The sequence below is a fragment of the Ahaetulla prasina genome, chromosome 4, assembly GCF_028640845.1.
Source record: "Ahaetulla prasina isolate Xishuangbanna chromosome 4, ASM2864084v1, whole genome shotgun sequence".
NCBI classification, from domain to species: Eukaryota; Metazoa; Chordata; class Lepidosauria; order Squamata; family Colubridae; genus Ahaetulla; species Ahaetulla prasina.
This window is the reverse complement of record NC_080542.1, coordinates 19,917,573-19,933,955: the sequence shown is the minus strand read 5'-3', so window position 1 is coordinate 19,933,955 and position 16,383 is coordinate 19,917,573. Positions and strand designations below refer to the sequence as shown.

At 42.9% G+C, this 16,383-nt stretch overlaps 1 protein-coding gene across 2 annotated transcripts in view; it reads left to right on the top strand.

Annotated features, from left to right (window-relative positions):
- The first annotated feature begins 649 nt into the window (after positions 1-649).
- Positions 650-16,383, top strand: part of TGFB1I1 (transforming growth factor beta 1 induced transcript 1) — a 33,875-nt gene continuing 18,141 nt past the window's right edge. For both annotated transcript variants that reach the window (XR_009154930.1, XM_058181250.1), the window contains exons 1-3: positions 650-806; positions 12,222-12,358; positions 15,299-15,378. Coding sequence is in view for 1 of the 2 variants with exons in the window: in XM_058181250.1 (XP_058037233.1) it covers positions 794-806; positions 12,222-12,358; positions 15,299-15,378 (230 nt within the window). In the remaining variant the exon portion in view is untranslated. The remainder of the gene's footprint in view (positions 807-12,221; positions 12,359-15,298; positions 15,379-16,383) is intronic.

The following is a 16,383-nucleotide window of genomic DNA, read 5'->3' as shown; positions in this document are numbered from 1 at the left end:
CTTTCCAAACTTTCCTCCTGAGGATTCTTCAAGATCATCCCAATATCCTGATACCTTCAACTCAAAAAGTCTATGGAGATTTTCAGTCATCCAGATCACGGTTGTCCCAAAGGTGCTCCCCCCGCCCCCAATCAGGCAACTGGACTTTCTGGTTGGTTTGTTTTTTTGAAGACCTTTCGCTTCTGGTGCAAGAAGCTTCTTCAGCTCAGGTTTTCAGAGCTGAAGAAGCTTCTCGGGTGAGAAGGGAAAAGTCTTCAAAGAGAAAAACACACATACCAGAAAGTCCAGTTGCCTCTTGGAAAAAACACCTTTGGGACTCAAACTCAACTCAACTCAAAATCCACCCCTCTCCCATCCACACCACCCCGCTCCTCCAAAATGTCACTAGGAGCGAGGCGGCCTGTCTGGAGAGGCAGAGGTGGGTGAGGGTCCCCCTTGGATGGGCCGACGCTTCCTTGCCCCTAATTTAACCATCTTCCCCGGAGCGGACGCGAGGCCACGACGCGCGCGGCGTGTATGTTTCTCAGGTCCGTGTCTGGGCGGATTGTGGCGATGGGGTGGGTGGGTGGGGGCCGCGTCCATCCTTCCTGCCCGAGCGCGAATCCCCTTTGCCATAAATGGTCACCCGCAACTGCAGCGGCGGCGGCAAGGCAGCCAAGACGGGCTGACGGGCGGACAGGCGGGCGCGGCAACAAGAGCGGAGCCGCGCTCCGGGAAGGCGCGTCACTGAGGTGGGAGCCGCCCAGCCTGCAACTGCCGGCCCGGAGTCCGGACCCAGCCACGCCGGCCCGGGATGGACGATCTGGGTAAGAATCGCCCGGAGGGCCCCCCGCCCCTCCACCCGTCTCTGCCGCCGCGTCCTTTGGGTCTCCAACGTCTTCCCCTGTCGCCCTTTCCCCGCCTTCCCCCTTCGCCTCTCGGCTTGCTTTTTTTTCACCGAGTCCCGGCCGATCTTCCCTTCTTTTGCTTTGCCCCGATCGTCATTTTCCCTCCCCTTCTCTTTTTTCTCCTTCCTTCTTAACATTCCCGCCTTCGTTTCTTGCTCTGTTTCCTTCGGCCGGACTTTCTTTCCGCTCTTTCCCCCCCCCCCCTTCCTTCTTTTCATTTCCAAACGGGGCGGGAGGGGGCTGGGTGGATGGTTGAGAGGCCGATGCAGTCGCTGCACATCATTTTTTCCCCCAATTACACTTTTTTAAAACTTATTTTCTCTTTGCGTCGCGTTCTCGCGCAGCGACCACCGCGGTTATTTATTTATTTATTTATTATTTTGGCACTCGACTTCCAACCCCTCCCAACAGCTTTATTCCACGACCTTCTCCAACCCCCTTTGCAAAATCCCCCTTCCTTCCTTCCCTTCTTCCTCTGAGACTTTTTCGCGTGAGGGTCGCCTCCCTTTTTCACCGGAATTGCCCTTGCGAGGGAAGGGCGGGAGTCGGTGGGTGGGGAACTGTCTGGCTTCTTCCCACGAGAACGTGGGAATGCGACTGCCGCGTGGGACGGGCGTTTGCAAGCCCGGAGGGTTTTTTGTCTTGCGCGTAGGGTCTGAGTTTTAATTCCAAATTGAAGGATTAAGCCTGACATCCCCGAGGGGACCATCACGTGGGAAGGGGCTGTCCTGCTTTGCAAATTTCCCCAATTGTGGGTTCTTATTCGTGTGGCCTCTAAAGAAGAATTAGGGTGTGACATGATAGCAATGTTCCAGTACTATTTGAGGGGCTGCCACAAAGAAGAGGGGGTCAAACTAGTCCAAAGCACCAGAGGGCAGGACAAGAAACAATGGATGGAAACTAATCAAAAAGAAAAGCAACCTGGAATTAAGGAGAAACTTCCTAACAGTGAGGATAATTAACCAGTGGAACAACTTGCCTTCAGAAATCGTGGGCGCTCCATCACTGGAGGTTTTTAAGAAGAAAGTAGAGTCTCTACAGTCACTTTTCTGATATAGGGTCTCCTGCTTGAGCAGGGGGCTGGACTAGAAGACCTCCAAGGGCCCTTCCAGATTCTATTCTATTCTATTCTATTCTATTCTATTCTATTCTATTCTATTCTATTCTATTCTATTGCCTTTCTCAGGGCGGGGGTGGGGAGGGGAATGGGACAACTTGCCATGGCCAACTCACTGCAGGACAACTCACTGCGAGGCAATTTAACAATTCTGTTTAATTATTTAAAATAAATAAAAATTATTTTCATTTTTGCTATTCTCATTTCATTCTGTTCTTCCTTTTGCATCCTTTCTTTAACGAGTCTATTCCACCATTTCTTTGACGTTAGTATAACTCTTGTCTCGCAGTGAGTTGTCTTGTAGCAAGTTGGTTGTGGTGAATTATAGACCCTTCTGGAATGGGACAACTTGCCCCAGCCAACATGCTGCGGCCAACTCTCCATGGCCTCTCATCCTTGTAGCTGGCGGGGGGGGGGGAGGGGGGGGAGAGAAGAAGAGGGTGCCTTTCCTCAGCCCTTCCCTTCTTGAGAAGGAAGGAATGCTATTTCTCAGCGTATTCCTGTGGCTTTGCAGAATTGCTGAACCAGCCTGCTAGACAAGCTTGCTTTGCAGTCTTCATTCTCCTCTCCTGCCTTCTGCATCCTACAACTGCTTCCAGAGAAATCAGCCTCCCTACTTCTCACTTTGCCTTGGGAGAAAGCAGTCAAAAAAAAAAAAGGAATTAAGACCTGGATCCATCACTCCCAAAAAAATGCTTTGAGGCTATCTTGCAAATTTCCCTGGAAGCTGCCACTGGAGCTCAAAGCTAAATTTACCCCATGACCCTGGGCAGAAACAACTACAAAGCCCATTTGCTCCAGCCAGTGGAGGTTGTGCAATGTAAGGTTGGGGAGGGGTACCTAAGGCAGAGCTGCCAGACTCTAAAACAGGACTTTTAGCATTTGTTCTCTTCCCCCTGCCCCCGCCCCTCTGTTCCTGACATAAGCTCCCAGTTTTCCAGTGTGGTTTTGGTCATTGGCATCCTCAAATGGTTTTTATCTAGGATGAGATGCAGACTTCCTGGCTGTTGGTCTGAATTAGTATTTCTCAAACTTGGCCTCAGGTATGGACTTTAACTCCCAGAATTCTCTAGCCAGCCATGCTGACTGGGAAATTCTGAGAGCTGAGGTCCATAAATCTTCAAGTGGGAGTTCAGGTCCACAGATCTTCAAATGGCTGCTTCAAGGTCCACAAATCTACAAATTGAGGCCTTTTCAAGTGGCTCCACAGATGTTCAAGGTCCACAGACCTTCAAGTGGAGTTGAGGTCCACAGATCTTCAATTCTGGGAGTTGAGGTCCACAGATCTTCAAGGATCCACAGATTTATTTATTTATTTATTTATTTTTTGGTCATAACAGTGTATATAAGCATTAACATGAAATAACTATATAATATATAAGCATATATATGAGTGTAAGTATGTAATAACTGTATTAATTGGATATAATGAAGAGGAACAATAGGACAGGGAACAGTAGGCACGTTTGTGCTCTTATGCACGCCCCTTAGGAATGGGGTTTAAAATGTTTTAAAATGGGGTTTAAAATGTTTTTAAACATATGGCTGAATGTTTAAATACATTGGTGGTACAAACAACCAAGGGAATCTTCTTACGTGCAGGAAATCAAACAATGATTTAATAGGCCTGGAAAGGAGGACATTCACAATCCGGTTGTCAGGGAGCTCGCTTGCCCCATCCTGCAGTGCATGCTTGTGAGTAAAAGCAGTTCTTATCTAAGCTTCATTCCAGCCTCTGTAAAAATATCCTATATTAGCTTCTGCATTCTCTGAGATGGATTCCACAAGGATTTGCAAAAATACCTCTTCTACTGAGCAGGAAGCAGATTCAGGGGTCCTGAGCTGAGCCATAAACTTTTGCAAAATTCTTCCAAAGGGGCCTCAGAAATCCATCCCATGATCTTGACTGGTGGTTAGCTCCCATCCCATCCCAGCCTTCCTTGCAGGACTCTTATGGAGATGCAGTGATAGAATTATGACTAGAGGAAGCTGAGCAGGATTGCAATAGGAGGAAATAAAATGAGAATGAAGTTGCTAATCTGGTGAGGATCTTCCAATGGGATCCTCTGGCTGGGACATCAGGGTGAAGGATCCATGCTATGAAGAAGGAGGTGGCTTGATCCCATTTCTTTCCTTTCTCTCCCACCCCTTTCCATGTCTTACCCTCCCTTCTAGCGCATTGCATTCCTGCCTCTCCCTCTGTGGTTTCTCCCTAGACGCATTTCTGCCCCATGACATCAGACCAAAAGGAGCAGGAATGAGAGAGACCTTTCTTCATCCCCTTTCCCCCTTTTTAATGGTTCGCCATCCCAGAAGGTGGCTGGAGAAACAGTTAAATAGTCCCCTTTTTCTAATTAGGATTTCCAAAGCGCCCTCCTTCCGACACCCTCTTCCACTTCTATCCAAGGATGATCTGGGGACGAGAGTCTGTATTGGCTGGCGAAGAGAAGGGTATGGAAGGGAGGTCTTCTGCTGTGAGCTGGATCAAAGGGAGGATCCAAGGGAAATGGGAGATATAGCCATGAAAATGTGAGAAGCCAGGGGGTTTCTGGATAAGGATAGATGCAAAAGCCACCTCTCCAACCTAAAACTTCCTGACAGTTGGAACAATTAACTAGTGGAACGGCTTGCCTTCAGAAGTTGTGCGTATTCCCGCACTGGAGATTTTTAAGAAGAGACTGGACAGCCACTTGTCTAGAATGGTATAGAATCTCCTGCTTGACAGGCAGTTGGATTAGAAGAGGGGTCCCCAACCTCCGGTCCGTGGACCAACACTAATCCATAGCATACAGGAAACCAGGCCGTGTCCCTCTTTGAAATATTACTTCCTCCCCCCCAATCACATTTGCCCTGATCCTGCTTTCACAAGACACTTAAAGATCAAGCCCGGTTCCTGATGCATGTAAGGCTAGCGAACCGATTTCTTGCTTAAATTGATGGTGGGATATCCTTGAGGGTTCTTGCCTGCTATTTTATGTCAGTTCTGTTTATTATTTTGGTAGTGGGTTTATTCTGTTTTAATTATCAGCCACCTAGAGTTCTGTACGTGAGATGGGGAGAGCATATATATTTATTAAATAAGTACATACATTTTCAAGAACAACTACAAATAATTTGATCTTTTCAGTAGGAGTCAGCTGTTTAAAGAATTGAGGTAAAAATAGATTTCTTTTATTCCACTTTTATTATTGGTTATAGATCATTCAAGGTGGCAAGCATACCTAATACTGCTTCCTCTTATTTTCCACACAACAACCCTGTGAGGTTGATTGGGCTGAAAGAGAGGGAGTGGCCCCAATTACCAGCTGCCTAGGCATGAGAGAGGGAGGAAAGGGAGAGAGAGAGGGAGGGAAGGAGGGAGGGAGGGAGAGAGAGAGAGAGAGAAAGGGAGGGAGGAAGAGGTAAAGAGGGAAGGAGGGAGAGAGAGGGGGGAGAGGGGAGAGGAGGGAGAGAGAGAGAGAGGGGAGAGGGAGGAGGGACGGAGAGGAAGGAGGAGAGGGAGAGAGGAAGGGAGTTTAGTGCGAAGGAGGAGAGAGAGAAAGGGAGGAGAGGAGAGAGGGAGAGAGGAGGAAGGAGGAGAGGGAGAGGGAGGAGATAGTGGGAGGGAGAGGGAGGAGGGAGGAGAGAGAGGAGAGAGGGAGAGGAAGGAGGGAGAGAGAGGAGACAGGAAGGAGGAGAGAGGGAAGGAGGGAGAGGAAGGGAGGGAGAAAGAGCAGGGTGAGGGAGGGAGGGAGATAGTGGAAGGGAGAGAGAGAGAGGGAAGGAGGGAGGGCGGGAGGAAGGGAGGGAGAGGGAGAGAAGGAAGGAAGGAGAGAGAGAGGGAGATATGTGAAATGCATCTAAAGCCACAGTATGAATTATAATCCAAAATGGAAAATCTGAATAACATAGAAAGGTATTATTTGAAAAGACTGTTCTGCCCAAATACTTCAATGTAGCATGTTTCTCTGTTGTCCTGGTGTGATTAGCTGCTGCTAATTTTTCTTCAGTAGCATTCACAGAGTGTGTTACCGTCTATGTAGAGTCAGAAGTGGCACACAGCCCTTCACTTGGAATTTACAAGCACTTAAAATGACCATGGAGGAAATACCAAACTGCCCTGGATTTTGGGGATGTACTAACACAAGTATTACCATCCAAGTATTATCGTATGAGCTGATACATCTGGTAATACTTGGTTTGTGTTAATACCTCCCCAAAATCTAGGGCAGTTTGGTATTTCCTTCATGGTAATTTTATATATATTTTTCCCACTGACCAAACTCTCCACAGAACCCAGAATAACTATAAAATATACATATTTTTGTTAAGCATAAGGTATTTTGGTTATGATTTGGACTAATAACTTTAGCCTAGCAAGGAAACTAGCCCTCCAGAGAGGGCTGAATCTCTCTGCCTCTTGTCCCAGCCTGTATGGACAGCGGTCAGGAGTTATGGGATTTGCACTTCCACAAATGACCAACTTAAATGGTAAGATCTTTTGTCAAGATTTTGCATTCCATGGCTTGTCCTCAAAACCCAAGACTGCATGCATTCTTCTTGGAGAGGGCTGCGGATGCAAACTGAGGAGGGAACTGGGTCTGGACAAACTTGGAGGAAATATGGTCCCCTGCAGAATTCCCCAAATTGCTGCCTGGAATTTTGAAAACTCTGATCCAGGGGTGTCTAATCGTGACAATCTGTGAAGGGCTGTGGACTTCAGTTCCCAGAATTCTTCATCAGAGGAATTCTGGGAATTGAAGTCACAGATTTTAAAGTTGCCAAGATTGTGTACCCTTACTCGAGTCTGGTCCAATACTTTCAGCCGTAGGGCTACCAGGCAGCTTTCCAAAACTCTGGAGCAGTGTTTCTCAGTCTTAGTAACTAAGATATGTGGACGTCAACTCCCAGAATTCCTCAGCCAGCATGTTTGTGCATTCAAAAATGAATGGCTAAGCTAAGGACAATGAAAGAAATGCCACCCTTATTTAAAAGGTGGACTGCTTTAGTCAGGGGGAGACCTTGGAAGACCCTAGCACCATCAAAGGCATAACAGAAATCTTACTTAAATTACTAGAACAGTGTTTCCTCAACCTTGGCACCTTTGTTGTGTAGGCTCCCAAGCAAAGCTGGCTGGGGAATTCTGGGTGTTGAAGTCCTCACAAAAGGTGCCAGGATTGAGAAACACTTGAGGTCAGGAAGAAATACAATAAACAGATTATAAAATAAATTGCCACTTTATAACACAATTCAAAGAGTTTTTGTGTTCTTAAACACTGTGAGCAGGGGATGGTGCGAAGAGGATAGAAGTGAGGAAGATGAAGATTTATGGATGGTTCACCCTGCTGGGTTTCAGAAAGGCCATCCAAACTAACTTGTTTTTTTGCAACAGACGTACTTTTGGGGTGGGGACGGGAAGAGAAGGAGATGTGAGCTGCTGCTTCCTATAATTTGAAGATTAATGAAAACAGAATTATCTTTATAATAGCTTTATAATAGCACTGCGTTTTCCATTAGGTGGTCCTTCGTGTTTCGGGCTGTGTAGTTTTTAATTTAATTGATGTAAGTAGAACATGGAAGCTACCCCAAAGTAACTTCAACTGGAGTGGCATATCAGCCCTGCAAATAAATAAAACAAATATTTAGTAGGTTTATATCCTGTCTTTTTTCTAAGGTAGCCATTTCCATTATTGGGAGCTAAAAATGTTAGTATGGCTCGCAGAGATGTGCAATTTAACCTCTGCCCCCCCTTTTTTTTTTACATCTGCGTGGCACATTTTAGAAAAGGATCAGAACTTTGATCCCGCTATTGTACCCATAATTTTGATTTTTTTTTCTCACACACATATAGGGTGTCCTCGATTTACAACCATTTGTTTAGTGACTGAAGTTATAATGGCACCGGAAAAAATGACTTATGACCATTTTTCACCTTACGACCATTTTAGTCATGTGATCAGAATTCGGGCATTTGGCAACGGGTGTATTTATGATGGTTGCAGTGTCTCGGGGTCGTGTTATCCCCTTTTGCGACCTTCTGACAAGCAAAATCAACGGGGAAGCCAAATTCACTTAACAAACCTGTCTAGTTTAATGAAAAGAAAGACTAGGGAAGACATAATGGCAGTATTCCAATATCTCAGGGGCTGCCACAAAGAAGAGGGAGTCAAGCTATTCTCCAAAGCACCTGAGGGCAGGACAAGAAGCAATGGGTGGAAACTAATCAAGGAGAGAAACAACTTAGGAGAAATTTCTTGACAGTTAGAACAATCAATAAGTGGAACAACTTGCCTGCAGAAGTCGTGAATGCTCCAACACGGGAAATTTTTAAGAAAATGTTAGATAGCCATTTGTCTGAAATGGTGTAGGGTTTTCTGCCTGGGCAGGGGGTAGGTCTAGAAGACCTCCAAGGTCCCTTCCAACTCTGTTATTATATTATATTATATTATATTATATTATATTATATTATATTATATTATATTATATTATATTATATTATATTATATTATATTTATTGTATTGTATTGTATTGTATTGTATTGTATTGTATTATATATTATATTATATATATTATATTATATTATATTATATATTATTATTATATTATATTATATTATATTATATTATATACCATGTTACTAATTTAACAACTGTGGTGATTTGGTTAACATCTGTGGCAAGAAAAATCATAAAGGGAGTCAAAACTCACTTAGCAACTGTCTTGCTTAAGATTAGCTAGAATATTTAAGAATATGTTGTTGGAAGTGCAAGCAAACCCTGGGTTCGTATCACCAAATGTGGTGGACATGCCCAAAAGCAAAAATATACTGGACCAAAGTAAGCACTGGGGTAAAAATGATAAAGGAATATATAGATTTAAAAATGGAAATATTTCTGTTGGGCATCACACCAGACAAATATAGTAAAAGAAATGCATACATGTGTTAATAGCGGCCAGAATCATGTTCGCACAACATTGGAAGGGTGAAGAGATCCCCACAGAAGAAAATATAATACAAAAATTTAGAATGTGTAGAAATGAATAAACTAACATTTTAATTTAAGGAAAAGGAAGACACTGAATATTTTGAGGTATGAAATCTGTTTTATCTATGGTTAGATAAGAGAAACAGGAGTTAGAAGTTCAAAAACCATAAGAGAAAGTTTAATCTTATTATTAGGATTGTTTACCGATTAATTTTGATTAGTATTAACAATTAATATGTATTGATGTTATGAGGGAAAAGCACTGTTATTATGAGATGACTATTAGAAAATACTGTTATCATTACGGTGATGCTTATTACTCAAAAGAACTGTAGCCAGACAACACACTGTCCAAATGGATTTTGAATATGTTGCTCTTTTTTATTTATATTAATAAAAAGAAAAAAATTAAAAATAAACACACACACACACACACACAAACCCACTACTGTCTTGCTTAACAACAGAAATTTTGGGCTCAATTTTGGTCGTAAGTTGAAGACTATTTGTACCCCATGTGGACTCTTCAAGAGCTCAGTGTGCCTTAAAGTAGATTTTTGTGGCATTTTATCCTCATGACAAACAAACAAGTTGGACAGGAGTGAGTTTCCATGGTTGAGGGTAGAGTCACACCTGGGTCTCCTCACTCCCTGTCTGACACCTTCATCCCAAATGACTCCTGTGGGCCACTGAGGAGTTGTTTAAACCAGCTGTTGTTCTCCCAAATAACTCTTTTATAATCTGACCAGCTTGCAGGACATTGAATTTGGTGTGTGTGTGTGTGTGTGTGTGTGTGTGTGTGTGTGTGAAAAGGACCTCTATAAAACTTGCTCGGGATGGAAAAGGCTTCTTGCACAAAAGGTTAATTGTGCGGAAAGCAAAGAGTGTTTTCAAGGGTTGAAGAAGACACAGAAAAAGACAGGACAAAAATGAAATCACAAATCTGTACAGGGAAATTATGTCGGCGTCATAAATCCTAGGCTTTTTAGTCCAAGATCCTGCTTTGAATACGAAACAGTGAGAAAGTTTCTGAGCATGTGCAGAGGAACCATCCCAAAGGAGCCTGGAGTTCAGAAGTAATGCTGACAAGACAGGAGCACAAATAGAATTATGAAACTTTTGTTACCTAGAAATCTATTTTCTTCTTCCTAGACTTTGGCATCCTGTCTTGACTTATTTTTAGTATTTTTTTTAATTGCCTTCAAGTCAGCATTGGCTCCTGGCAACTGCCTGGAATACTCCCTGCAGGGTTTTTTTTTTTGGCAAGATTGCAGTAATGGTTTGCCATTGCCTGCTTCCTAGGGCTGAGAGAGAGTGGCTGTATCAACGTCATTAAAGTGGCTTCATGCCTAAGGTGGGGCTAGAATTCAGTTTACCAAGTGCTTTAACCACTACATCATGCTGATTCCCTTTCTAGCTCAGTCCCTCTCTGCTTTTCTTATTGGGTTCTCATGTGGATCAATACGATAAAAAATATAACTGATTGAAGTTGATATTAGAGGATTTAATGGCAAAGTGAGGTTCAACTCTTATGTTTTTTTGAGCAAGGACTTAATTGGAAATGGCTTGACTTCACAAGAGTGGGATTTCCTTTTGTGTGATTAATGAAGACTAGTGACTTATACAAGCATCTACTTTGGTTAACTGCTTCAAGTTAAGGGGTTTGTGGGGGGCAGGGATTTGGTTAGATCCAAACCTTGCAAATTTACACACACTTCCTTGCATCAAAGTGTGGTTTTTGATGTAGAAGAAATTAATTTTACGCCTCACTTAGCCGTTATTGATTTCAATGGGACTGATGGATGTAATATTTCAAAATTCAACTAAGATCTGAAATATTCTGGCCAAAAACAGATAGTCCTCCACTTATAACATTTCACTTTGTGACTGTTCGAAGCTACAACATCACTGAAAAAGTGACTTGGGACCATTTTTCATACTTAAGATCCATGATCGTGTAATTAAAATTGGGTCGCTTGTCAACTGGCTCATATTTATGACGGCTGCAGTGTCCGGAGTCACACGATCCCCTTTTGCAACCTTCTGACAAGCAAAGTCAATGGGGAAGCCAGATTCACTTATCACAGGTTACCTAATTTAACTGCACTGATTCAGTTAACAACTAAGTGAAAGGAAAGTCATAAAATGGGGGCAAAGCTCACTTACCAAACATCTCGCTTAGCAACAGACAGTTAGGGCTCAATTGTGATCATAAGTTGAGGATCACCTGTAGATCAAGCATTTCTATTTTTTGTTGGATGCTTCACTTAAGATCCTTCTAAATCCTTGAGGGATTAGATGAAGAACGAAAAGTTTCACAAATATGTTTGTTTTAGTTTTGTCACTTTCTCTATCTTGCTTTTACATTGCTGGGAACATTTTGAGATTGTTTTGCAGGGTGTGTGAATTATTTATTTACTTACTTACTTACTGGATTCATTTTTTGGCTTTCTGTTCAACAAAGACAGTTAAGACAGTTCACGAAACAACAAAGACGAAAGAAAGAAAAAAAGAGGATGAGACCCTATATTAAATACAATTGCAATCACGGTGGTAATCCAACCTAGAATTTGAGTGTTTTTGGAGAAGCAGAATTATCATCATTATAATTTTTTTGAATCACAAATTTTCCAGTGGAATAACTTTTGGTGTCCAGCCTGGATGATAAATGTGAATTTCTGCTTTAGGACGGGAATAATGAACCTACAAAGGCTGTGCAGGTAGTCCTCGATTTATGACTACAATGGAGCCCAAAATTTCTGTTGCTAGGTGAGACATTTGTTAAGTGAGTTTTTGCCCCATTTTACAACTTTTCTTGCCACAGTTGTTAAGTGAGTCCCTGCAGTTGTTAAGATAGCAACACGGTTGTTAAGTGTAGCTGGTTTCCCCCTTTGACTTTGCTTGTCAGAAGGTCACAAAAGATGATCACATGATCTCATGGCCCTGCGACCATCATAAATATGAGTCAGTTGCCAAGCACCTGAATTTCAATCACATGACCATGGGGATGATGCAGTGGTTGTAAGTGCGAAAAGTGGTCATAAGTCACTTTTTTTCAGTGCCGTTGTAACTTCGAACAGTCACAACTGTTGCAAGTGGAGGACTTCCTGTATTTCTTTGCAACATTTCTCTTTCCTCTGCTGTTCACAAGACTTTTCCTCTGTTCTCTCCCCTTAATATTTGGGTCCCTTTCTGCCGCCTCTGTTTCTTCTTGTGTCTCATTCTCGGTTATGCGGTCTTTTCCCCTTCAGATGCTCTCCTGGCTGATCTGGAGACCACCACCTCTCATATCTCCAAACGCCCCGTTCTACTCGCTGACTCCGGGGGATCCCACAGTCAAGAGAGGACTCCAGTTTCAAAGCCAACTGCTTCACCTTACAACTCTCAGGTGGGTTGAAAGTAATGGAAGACAACTGTATCGACTCATCTGTTGGGTCTAGCCCAGTGTTTTTCAAAGTTGGCAACTTTAAGACATGTGAACTTCAACTCCCAGAATTCCCTAGCCAGCAAAGGGAATTCTGGGAGTTGAAGTCCATACATCTTAAAAGTTGCTGAATTTGAAAAACACTCAGCTACTCCCTTAAAATGCTGTAACTGAAGTGAAATAAATTCTGAGAACAAATAATAGCATCATGCTGTCCTTCCTTCCTTCCTTCCTTCCTTCCTTCCTTCCTTCCTTCCTTCCTTCCTTCCTCTTTCTTTCTTTCTTTCTTTCTTTCTTTCTTTCTTTCTTTCTTTCTTTCTTTCTTTCTTTCTTTCTTTCTCCCCAACTCTCTTCCCTCCCTCCCTCCCTCCTTCCTTCCCTTCCCCCTCCATCTTCTCTCCTTCCCTCCCTCCCTCCCTCTTTCTTTCTTTCTTTCTTTCTTTCTTTTTCTTTCTTCCCCCACTTCCTTTCCTCCCTCCCTCCTTCCTTCCTTTCCTTCCCCCTCCCTCTTTCTTTCTTTCTTTCTTTCTTTCTTTCTTTCTTTCTTTCTTTCTTTCTTTCTTTCTTTCCCTACCTCATTTGTTTCTAGTTTGGCAATGCTGTGAATCTGTCACATCTTCCTAGGCTGAAAGCCTTTCCATCCTAAACTGAGTCTGTAGAAGGCAGAAATGAACTAGTGAAGCTTTCTGAGGCCTCAAGATGAAGTTTCATTTCTAACTGCTGGCGTCTTTTCATGACATCAACTCCTTGTTTTATTAAAAGAAAAGACGGTCACTATGATTTCACTGTGATACACCAATCCTTTTCTGACTAAAAGCTCCATCAGCACTGATACCATAATCAGCTACTCTTAAGAAATAAATAACGGCTTCTGCTTACTTCAGAGTTATTCTGGGTGTAAAACTATCCTGGGAAGTTGCATAGTGACAATAGATTTGTGGTTAAATGTGTGAAATAAGAATCTTGGTGGGTTTTTTCCGTCCCTCACTTCAGACGGGCTTGCTGTGCTCTTTGAAATTGATAGGCATTGTGGTTAAGGGTTTCAATGCTATTCCAGTAATCTTCGATCTCTTTCTTTCTTGTTTCTCTCAAATAGCTTCTTCTTTTTTTAATGTTTATTGAGAGACAGGTATTTTGTCTCTTTTTGAAGGACAGCAGCACATGTAGTTTTCCCCTCCCCAAAAAAGTAAAACTGCATTTGAAGGAAGATGGATTAATTGTACAGGTACTCCTCGATTTACAACCATTTGTTTAGTGACTGTTCGAAGTTATAATGGCGCTGAAAAAAGTGACTTATGACTGTTTTTCACACCTATGACCGTTGTAGCATCCCCATGATCACGTGATCAAAGTTCAGTTGCTTGGCAACTGGCCTGTATGCATGATGGTTACAGGATCCTAGGATCATGTTATCCCCTTTCTGACAAGTAAAATCAATGGGGAAGCCAGATTCACTTGGCAACCATGTTACTAACTTAAACAACTGCGATGATTCAGTTAAAACTGTGGCAAGAAAGGTCGCAAAATGGGACAAAGCACACTTAACAACTCTCTTGCTTAGCAACAGAAATTTTGGACTCATTGTGAGTCGGGGACTAATTTCTATGCGTTAGTTTCCAGCTTTGTGCCTCCATACTAAAATCAGTTTCTGTATTAACTCAGCAGATTTGTTTCCCCTCCGAAATTAATTTCTCTGACAAAATGCAGAGAATACAACTTCATTTGTGGTGTCTGTCTGCACTTCCACAGATCCAAATGGGAATTTAGCCCAGTTTTCTATAATATGCACACAAGTATTTTGGTCCAGCTGCCCGTTTATGAGCAAATTTTTCCATAAACCTATAAAACCTTTACATTTTACAGAGACCTATGAAAACTTTAAGACGTTTCCAGCTTCCAGGGGCAAAGAACATAATGTTCTGTCCTTGGAACTCTTGGAAAAATCCCAAGTGGTTGGAATTTTACTGTGAGTCTCATTGGTGTCTGGCAGAAGCTCCAGTGACATCATGGCGTAATGATGTCATCATGCAAGTGATGTCATGATACAAATGACATCACCCATATCCACAGCACTTGTGACAATTTTGCTAATGGAATAGAGTCCAGCTGCAGTTAAGGGAATAGCCTATTAGTGGCCCTAACATTGCTCCTAGCTTTATATTTTAGGGGGGAAAACATCTGGAGGGGTGGGCAATTAATTTTCCCAAGGGACCATGTCAGAAACTGGAACTGTTGTGGAGAGCCGGAACAATAGAGCTGTGAAGGTGGGAAGGGATGCCTGCACGCACATCCATAAACTGAAAAAATATTAGCACTGTCCTTCAAAGTGAAAAGCAATCCATGCGGGCTGGACAAGGCTGGCCAAAGGGCCAGATGTGGCCCAGGTCTGTTTTAAAGCAACGTTTTTCAACCTGGTTGAAAGTTTTTCAACTTTATTCCTTTTTCTCATTTTTCCTATTTTCCAACCATTCATACCATCTAGGAATATGGAATAAAAGAGAGTAAAGGAAAAAAGTGTTGAAAATCAAGGTAAAATGTAGACGAAATAAAAGGAGATAGATAATAAAAGTAGGTTAAGACAAAGTTAAAATATGAGTAAATAATGAAAAAGGATCACTTAGAAGGAATTGATAAAAAAAGTGATATGTATATAAATGTTGTATGTTTTTGTCTTGTTTTAATGTGTTTAAAATAAAAACAACTTTTTAATTAAAAAAAAGAAAGTTTTTCAACTTTAAAATGGACAGACTTCAATATTTCAAGGCTTCCGCTATTCTTTGATGCAGAAGTTGCCTTATTCAGGCTCCCCAACACTGACATTCTTATTTGCCTTCTCACTGAGTCCAGTTCTATTCTAGCTCTTTCTTCTGCTTTACATAAGTTGCATCATCTTGTTTCTTGCAGGCTGGAAAAGCAGCCATGCCGGCTGATCCAATCCCAACACCGACCCTGCAAGGTGGGAGCGACAAGGAGCATCTCTATAGGTAAACCGAAGGGCATTCTGCGAATAGAGGTTTGCTGGTGGGTTTCTTTAATGCATGCAGACACCATTCTTTTTATTTTATTTTCCTTAACATTGCAGGGGGGGAAAAACAAGATCCTGAAATAGAAAAGGACAGAAATAACTGCATCAAACAGGCCTTGAATAATCCCTGGGAATTCTAAGCAGACTTGTTAATCACTGGATGGGAGACCACTATGAGATTCCAACACTAAGCTAGATGTAGAAGTAGAAAAGCCTTTTTAAAAAAAAAAATCACACTATTTCCAAGTGTTGCCAGGATCACCCTAAGATCCCCAGGGTTCAAGCTTGTTGAATGAGGTACTTTAGAAAACCATTTGGTGGAGATTAGGGGGTAAAAGGAATACACAGGAACAGGAAACCTTCACGGGGAGGAAAAGACATGATGATGATGAAGTGGTTTGGGAAAGAGCCAGATGTTGGAAGTCACTCCAGTGCTCTGCAAGGCTGGTCTGCTTGCATAAAGAAAGACCCTGTTTTTTTGGTTTCTATCATCTCTGATGGAAACAAGAGTGAGCAGCTGCAGTTTCTTCTATCAGGGCAGCTGTTAGGTGGCAGAACCACATCTGGAAACATTCCTCTGCTCTCAGCAAGGCAGAAGCTTCATATCCAACATCCTGGAGGACAGAACGCAATCCCCACCCCCCTCTGCTGGCCTTTAAGCTGGCAGGATATGGGGGTAGCAAACACTGCCCAGGGGATGGCGGAAGAATGGAGGGGGGGAGACAGAGGAGTCTGGAGGCATTTGGCCTCCCTGGGAGCTTTGCCCAGATCCTCTGGCCTCAGTCCAGAGCGTCCATTAAGCAGAGGGATCCTATAAATAGCTGCCACCCTTTCCCCTCCATCTTCCCCGAAAAGGCATGCACCGCATCGCTCTCTTCAAGGTGTGGTGGGAATTCAGACTCTCCTTCCTCCTCCTCCTCCTCCTCACGGATGCTCCTTGCTTGCCCCCAAACCCTCTTCAGCC